This window comes from Rhizomucor pusillus (assembly GCF_041956525.1).
Source record: "Rhizomucor pusillus strain CBS 183.67 unplaced genomic scaffold VTP01scaffold_11, whole genome shotgun sequence".
NCBI classification, from domain to species: domain Eukaryota; kingdom Fungi; phylum Mucoromycota; class Mucoromycetes; order Mucorales; family Lichtheimiaceae; genus Rhizomucor; species Rhizomucor pusillus.
In genome coordinates, this window is record NW_027192153.1 from 736,396 (window position 1) to 748,636 (window position 12,241).

General features: G+C 46.2%; 6 protein-coding genes across 6 annotated transcripts; 3 read left to right on the forward strand and 3 right to left on the reverse strand.

Moving 5' to 3' along the window:
• Nucleotides 1–40: 40 nt before the first annotated feature.
• VTP01DRAFT_1792 (uncharacterized protein) lies at nt 41–2,372 on the reverse strand (the record flags this gene model as incomplete). Its single annotated transcript, XM_069380181.1, has 3 exons — nt 41–1,333; nt 1,403–1,835; nt 1,897–2,372. 3 exons carry the CDS (start codon nt 2,370–2,372, stop codon nt 41–43), a joined length of 2,202 nt encoding a protein of 733 aa, XP_069238216.1.
• A 920-nt stretch (nt 2,373–3,292) lies between these two features.
• On the forward strand, nt 3,293–3,577 carry VTP01DRAFT_1793 (uncharacterized protein; the record flags this gene model as incomplete). The annotated part of the gene is made up of 1 exon (XM_069380182.1): nt 3,293–3,577. The coding sequence occupies one exon, from the start codon at nt 3,293–3,295 to the stop codon at nt 3,575–3,577; it is 285 nt and encodes a 94-aa protein (XP_069238217.1).
• Nucleotides 3,578–5,754: 2,177 nt separating this feature from the next.
• Nucleotides 5,755–6,068, reverse strand: VTP01DRAFT_1794 (uncharacterized protein; the record flags this gene model as incomplete). Its single annotated transcript, XM_069380183.1, has 2 exons — nt 5,755–5,903; nt 5,963–6,068. The coding sequence occupies 2 exons, from the start codon at nt 6,066–6,068 to the stop codon at nt 5,755–5,757; spliced, it is 255 nt and encodes an 84-aa protein (XP_069238218.1).
• Nucleotides 6,069–6,477: 409 nt separating this feature from the next.
• Nucleotides 6,478–7,593, forward strand: VTP01DRAFT_1795 (uncharacterized protein; the record flags this gene model as incomplete). Its single annotated transcript, XM_069380184.1, has 4 exons — nt 6,478–6,629; nt 6,703–7,239; nt 7,298–7,347; nt 7,397–7,593. The coding sequence occupies 4 exons, from the start codon at nt 6,478–6,480 to the stop codon at nt 7,591–7,593; spliced, it is 936 nt and encodes a 311-aa protein (XP_069238219.1).
• Nucleotides 7,594–7,715: 122 nt separating this feature from the next.
• On the forward strand, nt 7,716–9,184 carry VTP01DRAFT_1796 (uncharacterized protein; the record flags this gene model as incomplete). The annotated part of the gene is made up of 3 exons (XM_069380185.1): nt 7,716–7,731; nt 7,804–8,682; nt 8,748–9,184. 3 exons carry the CDS (start codon nt 7,716–7,718, stop codon nt 9,182–9,184), a joined length of 1,332 nt encoding a protein of 443 aa, XP_069238220.1.
• A 126-nt stretch (nt 9,185–9,310) lies between these two features.
• VTP01DRAFT_1797 (uncharacterized protein) lies at nt 9,311–11,734 on the reverse strand (the record flags this gene model as incomplete). The annotated part of the gene is made up of 6 exons (XM_069380186.1): nt 9,311–9,512; nt 9,575–10,468; nt 10,534–10,631; nt 10,689–10,751; nt 10,817–11,037; nt 11,095–11,734. 6 exons carry the CDS (start codon nt 11,732–11,734, stop codon nt 9,311–9,313), a joined length of 2,118 nt encoding a protein of 705 aa, XP_069238221.1.
• Between the last annotated feature and the right edge of the window lie 507 nt (nt 11,735–12,241).

Sequence of the window (12,241 nt, forward strand, 5' to 3'; positions counted from 1 at the left end):
TAAGCAAATTGTCCACATTTAATCTGTAGATATCAAAAAATCATACTCTAACACGAACTAGACGTACACCATTTGATGATAAATATTGCTCGGCAGTGACTAGACTGCCGTCAATGTAAATTTCGGGTTCATCGTCTTGTCTCAGCATGAATATATAGGAATCGGACACGTGTCGACCCTGTCGCATCGTGATTTGCACCGTATCGTCTTTCTCCTGGAACGACTCCACATCCCATCCTGGCACGAGATGGCCCGTTGAACCGGCAAAACGATCGGTGATGTGCAAAAATGTTCGTGTCTCATGCGGTTTGAGTAAGAGCTGGTCTCCAGCTTTGTGCCAAAGAACTTCGTTTCCGAGTAGCGGGTTTTGTTGCTCAAAGAATATATCTGTGTCTTCTCGTCCTTCTGGTAACCTTACTTGATGCGGCAAAGGCGACATGTTGACGTATGTACGGTACCGTCTGCCATTTGCAGTGTATAACACCCGATATACGTCGGCACCGATGGATTCACTGGATTCTACATGCATTTGCACTTTGGGAAACGTGGATGCGTACAATCGATGTTCCTGAGCGCTGTATAATCGTATGTCATCGGACATGAGTGTAAGCTGACCCATAATGTTATTCACAGCGCAAGTCGTATATCGTTCGTGGTTGTTGAGCTTGTTGTTGTTCGATCTCAGGAAAAAAACATCAGGGTCCGGTCCAAACACGTGACTCATATACCATCGGTGCAAGGTTGATGTCAGAGCATTGTTGGTGGCAACTCGCTCCCGAACATGAGCTACTCGAAGTGTTGTCTGATCCCAGTAAGGGGATGCGTCGCTGCTCACTCTGCAATATTCAAACTTGCCCCAGGTAGCTGCGAGCGGTATACCAGATCCAAGTATCGCTGCCCGTCCACGAGTAAACTGCTGAATCAAATCGACAGATTCCCAGAGGACTTCTCCACGCGACTTGCCCTGTTGAGGTAACATGGCTGCTGCAAAGATAAAATCGAGTTTTAAGAGTCGGTACCCCCAATCATCCAAGACAACGTCGAACACTTTGCGCAAATACTCTCGCGCACCCTCGTTGTAAATATTAAGCGCATAAAAACCGCCCCAATTAGGGCCGGCGACGAGAAAAGAGCCATTGTCGTGCTTGACAAGCCATTCGGGATGTTCTTTCACGATTCTGCTTTTGAAGCCTACTGCGTACGGCGCGAGCCATAGACCGGGGATGTACCCTGCTTCGCTAATCTGTGCCGCCAAATATTTCATTCCCTTGGGAAACTTGGAGTCGACGATATCAAGCCAATCTCCCACAGCCGTTTCATACCCATCATCGATCTAAAAAGACACAAGCATCAATATGCAGTTTTTTCTACAAGGGTCAATTGTATCTTTGTAAGGTCATACCTGGAATACATCGATCGGATAGCCATGCTCCTTGAAACCATCTAGGCTGTTCAAGATGTCCTGCTCGGTCACGCGCTCGTAATAGTTGTACCACGACGTCCACCCTGACAGGTGTCTAGGTTGCAAGGTTTTCCCAGGTGGCAAATAAAACTGTGCAAAGCGCTCCCACACGGCATTTAGATCGGTATCTTTCCGTTGCATAATCACCACACGCATTTTGAGAGTATCGCCCTTCAATAATTCCTTGCCATCAATATCCTTGTAAATACTGAACAGATCCCCGTTTAAATCAGCTCGGAAGTAAGTATAGCCAGTCTCTTCTGATACTGATCCAAAGAATACGAGAGTCTTGTCTTGCACATTCTTGAAATATGTGTAGCTTGTCGAATGTATAACTCCCGCTCGACCGGAGTATGGGAAGAACCAGTAATCCCTGTGGGGCAACCGATTTAATAAAATATGCTGTCCTATGCACGTATGTAAGAGTTGCCTACCCCTGGAGATCAAATTTTGTCAACCAGGCAACAGCCTTGGACATGGTTGGTATGCGACTATATCGATCTGCTTCTCGCGAATGCGTCCAAGCCTGATATCCGTCTGCCATCATGATCGAGTCCTGCAAATGCATGTCAAACAAAAATTCCAGATAATGCAGCCGTACGACTTTGGCTTGAGCTGTGAGCGTGTATGACAGCTCGAGCGTGTCTTGGTCAATCACGGCGAGGTTCAGGTCAATTCCAAGAGATGGCAACGTAGCCGACGCATTCTGGAAAAGTGGTACATCGTTAAAGTCTTCGCGAACTCCATTATGCGTATACTCGATCTTGACGCGTTGCATTCCAGATTGTGCGGCTTCAAACGGGGTCCCCATGGTATCAATAGGCTCGAATACTATCTGCTGTGCAGCTTGGCAACAGTGAAGGAAGAACCAGACGCAGAGCCAGTAGATAGGTGCGCCTAACGCATGCATGGAAAAGAGCTTGGATCATCGCTTTTTATCCCGGCCCCCACGAATCCATCATCGCACGCATCACGCGGCCACAGCTATTTGCAACCCCACCTAGCATACAACCCTAAAGTCACGTTGGACCCAATCTATAGAGGTGTGACCTCGGAAGATACTGTAGCTCCTGAGATACTTTCTATGTGCTTTCCTAAACTAGATTCAAAGACAAAGAAAATGCTCTATATCAATTTTAATGAAAGATTTCATTGTTCAAAAGAATATTCGAAAGAGTCAGAGTAATAATACGCTAGATCGTTAGTGGCCAGTGTTGTACAGACTGATCGTGTTGACTGACGAAGGAGCTTGACACCGATGCATACGCGTGAATAGATAAGAAGAAGAAAAGGGAAGAAAAAGGCGGCAAGAGGTATGACGGAGAGGATTTCGTCATTTGAAGTGCATACGAAATAGGGACAATCAATGGATAAATACAAAAGGTCTCTCCGAAATTGTTATATGCATTTGAAACAAAGAAATGATGCAGGAACAGAAAAGCTGCCTTGCTTTTGTTGCTGTCTGTCGTATTTGTGGATTCATCATGTTCAATGATGGAGGTGGTACAACAATTAGAACTCTCTCTTATTACAATCATCTATTGGTAGACTTAATTCTTTGCTTCTTATTCCATTAAAAGCACCTACCCAAAGTCTCACAGTATTTCACTATTCCCTTTCTTTTGCAAATACTACGCTGTCGCATGGCATGAATTGATCTCTTATAAACATTTTCGACTTGAAAGCATCCCTTTGTGCTGAAAACCACTTTTTCGGTGTCCTCTACAACAAACCACATAGGCGGTTATCATCCGTCCGCAGCAAATTCTTTCGTGCCTGGATAAAAAATTCAAACACGCTTGGTACAACAGCAATTACACAACGGCTCGAATGACGTGGTACTCTACGGATGAAGTTTGGCGATACATGCCAAGAATGGGCTTCAACGAACGGCTTTTCCTGTGTACTCTCAGGAGTACATCGACAAGTAACGAAAAGAGTCTCGTGCCTGGCTTGCAAGTGTATGGTTTCCACCAGACGCAAAAAGACAGATATCCCGGATATGGAGGTTACCGTCTTTTATGTAAAACCGAGACCAATGGAGAAGCTGGTTCCATGGGGCTTACACAAGGAAAGCCTATATACCAAACCATACTAGCAGAAAATCGATATTGAGTAGACCTCAAGTCTCAGTACCCGGATTAGCAGCGTTCTTGCTCGCTGCCAACCATATGTCAGAGGCTACAATAGAGGCAAAAAAATCAAAAGGGCACGTATCACCTCTCGAAGCATCCGCGAGGATTAAATGGCTATGTGCCTCCAAAATACTCGGCTGCTGAGCATTGGTCCAGGCAAGTCTTGCTACGGGAGATCAATTAAGGTACACTGTTGAGAGATGTATACTGTTACAAACTCGTATCCATCGCCCGACCGAGCCCGCTTTCTGCAGAGAACTGATTTCTCAAGAGATGCGCCTACTAAAGTGTAATACATCGCAGAGCCAGTCGCTGTACCACAAGAAATCATATATTCGGTTTACGAATGCGAAGGTCAATGTAAACAACGTCGGACGTGCTATTCCTTTTCTATATACAGATGACCAAAGACGCGAGCATCGCCGAGAAGTAGACAGAAGAGAAGAAGAAAAACCTTGCGAGTTTCTACACAGCAATATTGGATGAAAATGTATATCATACATCTTCACCAAATTGTTAATAATAGCATAGGATTTTCAGCATCCTAGAGCAATAGAAGTGCAGCAAATTAGCATACCAATTTTAAGTAATCTAAGCAGTTATTCAGATATACTCACGCACTCAGATCCTTAAGGTCGTTCTGTTGGTGTCACTTCCATCGTTATACCTTATCAATTTAAAGACCCAAGTCCTGAGATGTCTCTCGGACTTTATTAGTCTTATCTCGTGCTCAGCAGCAGAGGAAGTCTTCCTAACCAATCTATTTCGTCTAGCAGGGCCCTGCAGACCTTTTGGTTTTTGAGGATGCTGTCACCAGTTAGCAATATGGATCAAAATCGTCGCTCCTACCTTCGTGGAACAAATCCGCTGAAGTTCCATAAGAATGGATACCAAAAGCCCTTTCATGATACAATTATTAATACAATCATCTACAATAGCAAACATCGGAAGGTTGTATAATGTCATTTATTCTCTAATTAAAACGATTTTGTTCGGGCGTAACATGATGACAATAATAAACTTTGAATAAATTGTTTCCATTTGCAAAAGGATGCGAAATGGAGAAAGAAGCCCGGACGAGCAGACGACGATATTTTGTTTTTGTCGAATGCTGTCAGACTTCTCTATTAATGCCTTTTCTTGGGAAAGAAGCTTATATCTTTCACCTGTCCTATTCTCCATCCATCCAGTCCATTTTGAGGACGCTGGGTTCATCCCGGGATGCTATTGCCGTCCAGGACCATGTCACACATTTGAGGGGCCAGGGATCGATCCTCGTCTTGTGTATTCCTTATACGCAGCTGTGTGAGCTCTTCTCCTCGTCCTGGCTGACCAGACGTCGAATGGATCGCAAGCAGGCAAGTTGCAATCGTCCGAATATATGCTTCGCATTGTTGTGATGGTACTGACAGTACGTCCATGTCCGAAGTTGCTGTGACAAGTGTTTCCGCAGACGATATCGCCAGAACCTCTTCCGGAATAGAATTGGTACTTTATGGGTTTTGCAATGTCTTTCAGAATAGCAGCGATGATCGTGAGCGTCGGTAGTTGCAAAATATTATCGTTATGGATGTCCTCGTTGTATCACAAAAGGCGCACAATCTTTGGCCATCGTCGTTTGGCTTTTCCAGCTGTACCATACCACATACTGATATACAGTCTCACTCTTATTGCAAATGATGCATTTTCGTTTCGGTGTATCGTGGTCATAATCACGACATATTGGATGATTGTGTGGGATGTTCCTCTGCTTGCATCCTCTACAAGCGGGTCATTTACAAGCAAGTTTCGTGTGGCGGCAAATCATGGATTTTCGTTTCTGGTGGGGATTACATTGGTGACAACGTCTTCTGCGACCAGCGATATTTTGTTTTTGTCGAATGCTGTCAATTCGAGGAAGAAACAAATGCGCTCGTTGCAGCAATGTCCAACGGAGCCTTGTTTCTAGCAACAATGCTAGAGTGCTGATTTATTAGATTATATTTTCGGGTTGTAAACTTGCAATTCTCCATTTCCATCCTTTGAGTCCAACGTCCAACATGTAATTCGGAAATTCCAAATTCTTCCACGTGGTTCAAACAAGAGACTACGCAATCATCTTGCACTGCGTTTCTTTAACGTCACTTTGCTGTCTTTGTTGATGGAAGTCGGTTCGTATCAAAACAACATAACTGTGACAGCGTTGTCATCTCGGTATAATACATCGATTTTCTCCTTGACGAGTGCGGCATCGAAATCCTTGTTCTCGAGCTTATGGAGAAGACGATGGGCAAGTTCCTCGCCTAGGCATGTTGTATTTGCAAGCACTGTGAGTTTTACATGGTCAACACTTTGTCAGATACCATCTAGTTGCTCCCTTGCTAACCATTTCTGAATATATCGCATATTGCCCCGTAATCCAGTATTCGTAAGATGATCTTCGGTGTCGCAAAGAGGAACGAGACCGTTGGTTCTAACCTTGAGCAGTGCATTTGCAAGCATTGGCTTTTTCTTGTTCCTTGTTGAGGGATCGCGTGGCGACCCTAAGGCCAAGTTGTAATCATGGCTTTTACGGTGATGGCTTTTGCTTTGAGCTCTCCATATGGAGAGCCAGGGAGCACGGACAATATTTTGTTTTTGTCACATGCTGTTAAAGCCCCACCGCCTCTCCATTGCAAATGGCTCGTTCGATTGACTCATAGGCGGCGGCATAGAGCGCTCGCACGTGAGGAAAATCCGCCCGCGTGTTCATAACCATGTTTTTAAAAGAATAATAACCTTCATGATTTGGAAGAGAGCGAGGGGTTGTACGTAGTGTCCGGCGCAGGGGGGGGAGAATGTCGTAAAAATAGTGGAGGAACGAGCGAACTTTGGGCTCGCTCTTCAGATCCAGAAAAAAAAATGGCACCCAAAGTTTCAGCCATAACCTTGTACCCTATAAAGTCTTGCCATTACATCAATGTAGACAGCTGCGAGGTGGACGAGCTCGGGCTAAAGCTTGATCGTCGTTTCATGTTCGTTGATGAGTCAACTGGACGCTTCATTACCCAAAGGTCTCTTCAACAACCAAAAGGACTCTTCTGCTGCGAAAGCGCGCGGACTGATCGTCGTATATTTATGCAACAGGAAATATGCCTCTATGACGCTGATACACCCTGTTGTTGACAAAGAGAACGGGACCTTGACGTTGACGGCTGAGGGGTTTCCATCCGTCAGCGTGCCATTGTTTCCTGACGTGACAAAACTTGCGGCACGCAAGGCGCAGCTGTGGAAGGATACTCTCACGGTGTTTGATTTGGGCGACGAAGCCGCAGCGTGGATTACAAATTTCTTTAAGGCAAATCGTAAGCATGACCTTGAGAATGATCACAATCCAGACGAGGCTGTCAAGCCTGATGAATTTCGAAATATTCGGCTTGTTACCTTGGATGATCCAAACAATGGCAGATATGCTCGACCGGCACACGGCAAGCTCCCCGGCATTCATTCTCCGTTCAGTGATTGGTCGCCCATCTCCTTTGGCTTTGAGGCTAGCTTGGATGATCTGAACAAAGGGCTTGTCGAAAAGGCAAATGGCCGCTCGATACCGATTAACCGCTTCAGAAATAATCTGACTATTTCTGGTACAAAAGCATGGGAAGAGGATGACTGGCTCGTGGTCAAGTAGGTCGCATAACACAGGGCGGATGATGCGGAAGTTACTTATTTGCTGCTGGTAAAGGATCGGCGAAGTGACATTTTATGTGATCCGGCCAATCGCCCGCTGCACTGGTAAAGTTGCATCGAATACGATCTTGCATTAGCTAATAGTGTGACACAGTACCTAGCATTGATCAAGATACCGGTGTCAAAGACGAGTGGGGCTCTGTCCTAAGTTACCTGAAGGCAGTGCGTCACTTTGATGAGAAGCCAAACGATGGGTTCTTCTGCGTAGATGTGGCTCCACTTACTCGAGGTACCATCCATGTCGGTGACGAGGTGGAGATTTTGGAAAGGGTGCCGAAAAAGAAAGAATAAGACGCGCTCACACGCGCTAAATGAATGCTATTGGTCGCTGCTTTTTAATTTCGCGTTTTTGCTTTGAGGCACGAAAAACCCAATTTTTCTTTTCGTTCTTCTCTCCCTTTTTCCTTTTTGTCATGGACGAAAATACCGGTAATTAAAAGCTATTGTACATCTCTTTGCTCTGCACTTTTTTAATTATTCGGTGAACACTTTGCTTTGCAGCTGTTGATGTCCCAGGTTTGCCTTCTTTGTTTTGGTCACCTGATTCGAAACAACCAGCAGCGGCAGCAGCAACCCGGCAACCGTTGCAAGACTTGTTTTTCAATGAATGTCTGAGCTCGCCACCAGAGAAGATTCCTTTGGGCAAGTCAGAAGACTACATTCCGACATCCCAAGTGAATCCAAGCCAAGATGAGGAGCGCGTCGAGATGGTGTATATGCAACGCGTGCAGCCGCCTCTGACCGTGGTCGGAGGACGAGAGGATATTACGATGGGTCGCGGAACCAGCGTTACAGTCAAAATCGGTCGACGCAACAGACAAATCAGTCGAGTGCATGCCAAAATCCAATACAAAGCCGACACCAACGAATACGAGTTTGTTGTTTTGGGTCTGAACGGCGCAGTGGTGGATGATGTGCGCTATTTGCAAAACGAACGATGTATCTTGAAAGACTCGTCACTCATCGATATTCTTGGAAATCGAATCCGCTTTACGATGCCGCATGAATCGCTTTGCGAAAACGTCCCAACTGAATCGCATCGCCCTGTCTCGCCCCCACCAGAGGAAAATAAAAAGATTGAACCGGTATTGCCAGCAGCCCAGGAACCAGCAGATCAAATCACAGCGGAAGTGAAGCAGCAGCAGCAACAGGAGGAGGAGGAAAAGAAAATGGAAAAGGAAGAATTTATTAAAGTTGAACCCGAACAAGAGGTTCCTTCTGCAAAACAATCACAGGGACAGCAACAGCTCGAAAAATCAGAACCTCTTCCTACACAGCACGACACTGTCAAGAAGGAACCAGAAGAACAGCAACAGCAACAACAACAGGAACAATTAGACGCACCGTTGAATTACGCAGAAGTGATCATTGATGTACTTGGTACGTCTCGTAAAGACCACTTTCGTTTGCAAACGGTGTGGAAAGCTAAATAGATACTTGTATAGTCTTTTCACGCAAATCATCGATGCCAGTGAGCGACATTTGCTCTCGCATCGTGTCAACCCATCCAGCATACAAAAACGTAGACAGAAACGAACTGTCAGAACGTGTGCGACAAACGCTAAAGGAGAAGCCGTTCTTTGGCGAAATTGTGCGCAAGGGCAAGACAGCAGATGGTTCACCGAAAGAAAATCTCTACTACTACAACAGCGAAGCAGACCCTGTTGAGTGGCGAAGGGCGGAATACACACATGTCGGACGAAGCGCTCGTAAATGCACACTTCAGGATAAGCAATACTTTTTCAAAATACCACCAAAACTGGGTCGCAACCGAAACGCATACGTGCCACCACCGGCAAAGGCATACGAGGAAGAACAACTACAAAACAAACGATCACGAAGCGATCGAGACGATTCGGCATCAAAGAAACAACGCACGTAAAAAATATATATTCGAGCATTCTCATTTTTTCTCTTCTCCCACTTTCCCTTCCCTTCCTTCTTTCAAACATTGGATCTGCTGCATAATAAAAACCCAAAGTATATTATTACAATAATGTTGCCTTCTTCAGAGTTTGGCGGAGGTAGTGGTATCGTAGCTATGAATAATGTTGTCGGCGACGTGGAGGGCCAGGGCCTCGGTGGTTACCATTGGGTTGACACCGCTGGCGGTAGGGAAAAGCGAGGCATCAGAGACGTACAAGTCCTTGACTTCCCAAGTTTCACCATTGGGCTTTGTGACGGAGATCTTTGGTGAAATACCCATTCGGCTGCACACAACATATTAGATTGCAAATCTGGTTTTCTACAAATATAGAAAGAAAACCATTACCTGGTTCCCATTTGGTGAGCGCAGAAAACGCCTGCACCGTCCTGTGGTAAGCCGTATTTTTCAACGCGCTCCAACCACTTTACGAAGCGCGGGTTGTCGATGCTAGACTCTTCATCTGGCTTGAATTTGAAAGGAAGGACACCAAACTGGCCAGTATGCAGCTCGCGTGCACCTGCCGCGCAGAGAATCTTGAGGGTGCGCAGGATACCCTGGATAAGCGAGTGGCGATCATGCTGGGACAAGGCAAAGTCAATGATCAGATTATCCTTATCATCGTATCGAACAACGCCCTTGGAGTCTTTGTCGCGAGAAAGGATAAGAAGAGGCGCACATCGGCGGTACTTGAGCATTAGCTCCTTGTGTGCAGCGGCACCTCGCCAGGGCAAGACGGTAGAGTAGCTGCCCGGGTGAAGGCAAGGCACTTCAATCTTGGCACCGTAACCTTCGCCGTCAACATTTTCGCAGACATTGCTCACTGCGGTCATGATAGAGCCTTCAAAGCAATTCACGTCGTGGTCAAAGAAGCCGAATGTGATGCAGCATGGATGGATACGCAAGTGTTGTCCAATGTTCTTGTTGGTAAGACCACTGCGCTGCAGCACGCCTGGGGTTTGCAGAGAACCAGCTGCGACAACCACCTTGTCAGCATAGATGGTGACCTTGTGTTCATAGTGCACGACCACCTCGACACCGACAGCTTTGCCGTCCTTGGTGATGACACGCTGCACTTTGGAACGATCGAGGAATTTGGCGCCGTGCTGATACGCATCACGCAACCACGAGTTCATCGTGCCGTTCTTGATACCATCCTTGCATCCAGCGAAGCACCAGGAGCAATCGTGGGTCACACCGTCCGTATTTTGATGCAGGTCGGCGTGGTGGTAGCCCAGTTCCCTTTAAACCAAATTTCAAAATCTAGATAGGCTTCCTTCAGTAAAAAAAAGGAAATTAAAACTTACTGGCAGCCTTTTACAAGAATAGCATTGGGACCATTGTGCTTGATTCCTGCTGTGCTAGCTCCAATACGATCAAACACTCGATCGAGATCGCGTGAGAACTAGATATGAAACGTCTTGATATCAAGTTCTTGGTTTCGTCAAGCACGTGCTTTTACCTTGGGGGACAAAAAGTGGGACAAGCCTTGCTTGGCCCATTCTTCGCGAACAAAGTGTTGAAGCTACAGAAAAATAGAATGTAAAATTCGTTTATGCTGCATTGTGCGAAGAAAAGCGTTTCTTGTACCTTAAGAGATGCTGACCAGTTGACAGTGGTTCCACCGCCAAATACGCTGCCTGCCAAGACATTGACAGCACCCTCGTACGTGGAGAAGAAGCCTCCGTATTCGTAAAGGTTGGCAAATGCGTTGGGTTCGTGAAGCTCGAAGTCGTCCTCGTGGAAGTACGCGCCCTTCTCGATAACAAGCACTGACTTTCCTGCCTTTGCAAGCTCGGCAGCCGTGACACCTACAGCAGTCTTTCAACTTTTCTTGTTTTCGAAATGTGCAAAAATGTAAGGCTTACCTCCACCAGCACCGCTACCAACGATGATAACATCAAACTTTAAAGAGGGAGTCAAGTCGTTCAAGGACAGCATGGGCAAGCGCTCGCGCGTGTTTGGTGCTTTGTACTCGGGATGGGTGCGCATTTCATCTCTGCTGGGATAGAGCATGCCCTTGTGCAACGGGGAATCGAGCATGGCATAAACTGGGTGGCAACTGACGGACGCAAACGTCTTGTAGAGCAGACGAAGAGGCGGGATACTCGAGTTCATCCAGCTTTGCATGATCTTCTCCCGTTCCTGGCGCGAAAGGTCTTGAAAGTTGGCAAAATGGCCCGTCAAAGCAAGCATACCGGCGCGGGTCGAAAGCACAGTAAGGATCAAATTAAGTTCCTTGCGCTTTTCTGGAGCAACCGCTCGGTTCAAAAAGGCCTTGACTACCTCCCAAGTCTGAAGACTCGACGCAGTCAAGTCAGCGAACGCTTCCACCTGTTCGGGCGTGTGAGTGCCATTCGCTCCGCAAAGACGTTCCTTGAGAACTCGCTTCTCCTCGTCATTCAGCTGGGCAATAAACGTGTCCATGATCGCATACAGCAGCTGGATCTGCTCTTCGTTCAGATCAAAGGCTGGAGCAACGAGGCTCCTGTTGGGATCGAGAGGCATCGTGGTCTTGGGCAGAAAAAAAGTACTAGGCAATAGCTCGGGACTCGAAAGAGTGACAGGTTGGGGTTGCCCTGAAGTCCTTGCCAGGAAATATCGTCCTTCTTTTATACTGTGCGGGGTTTCACATCTGCATACGAAGCAGTAATCTTGTTTTGTCCGTTTTGGATAGGCTTGAGAAATATTCAAACAAATCAAACTTTGGCGACGTCTTGATCGTCATGTGCATAACATTTACATTCTTCAACCATCTGCTTTTCTGTATTCAATCTATAAACAGCAATTATCCGTAATCTTGACATATAACTTAAGCTCTTGCAAGGTATCCACAGCGGCATAGTCTTCTTATTCCCATGGTTTCTCATAGAACTGGAGTTTCAAATGGTAGGTGGTACAAGTGTGCACAGGCTGCCAACCCCACTCTTTTTCCCTTGGATGCGCGTGGCAGAACGAAGATGCAATCAGGTGATCTTTTTGATTTCTGCTTCCTATTGTTTGATACAATACAGA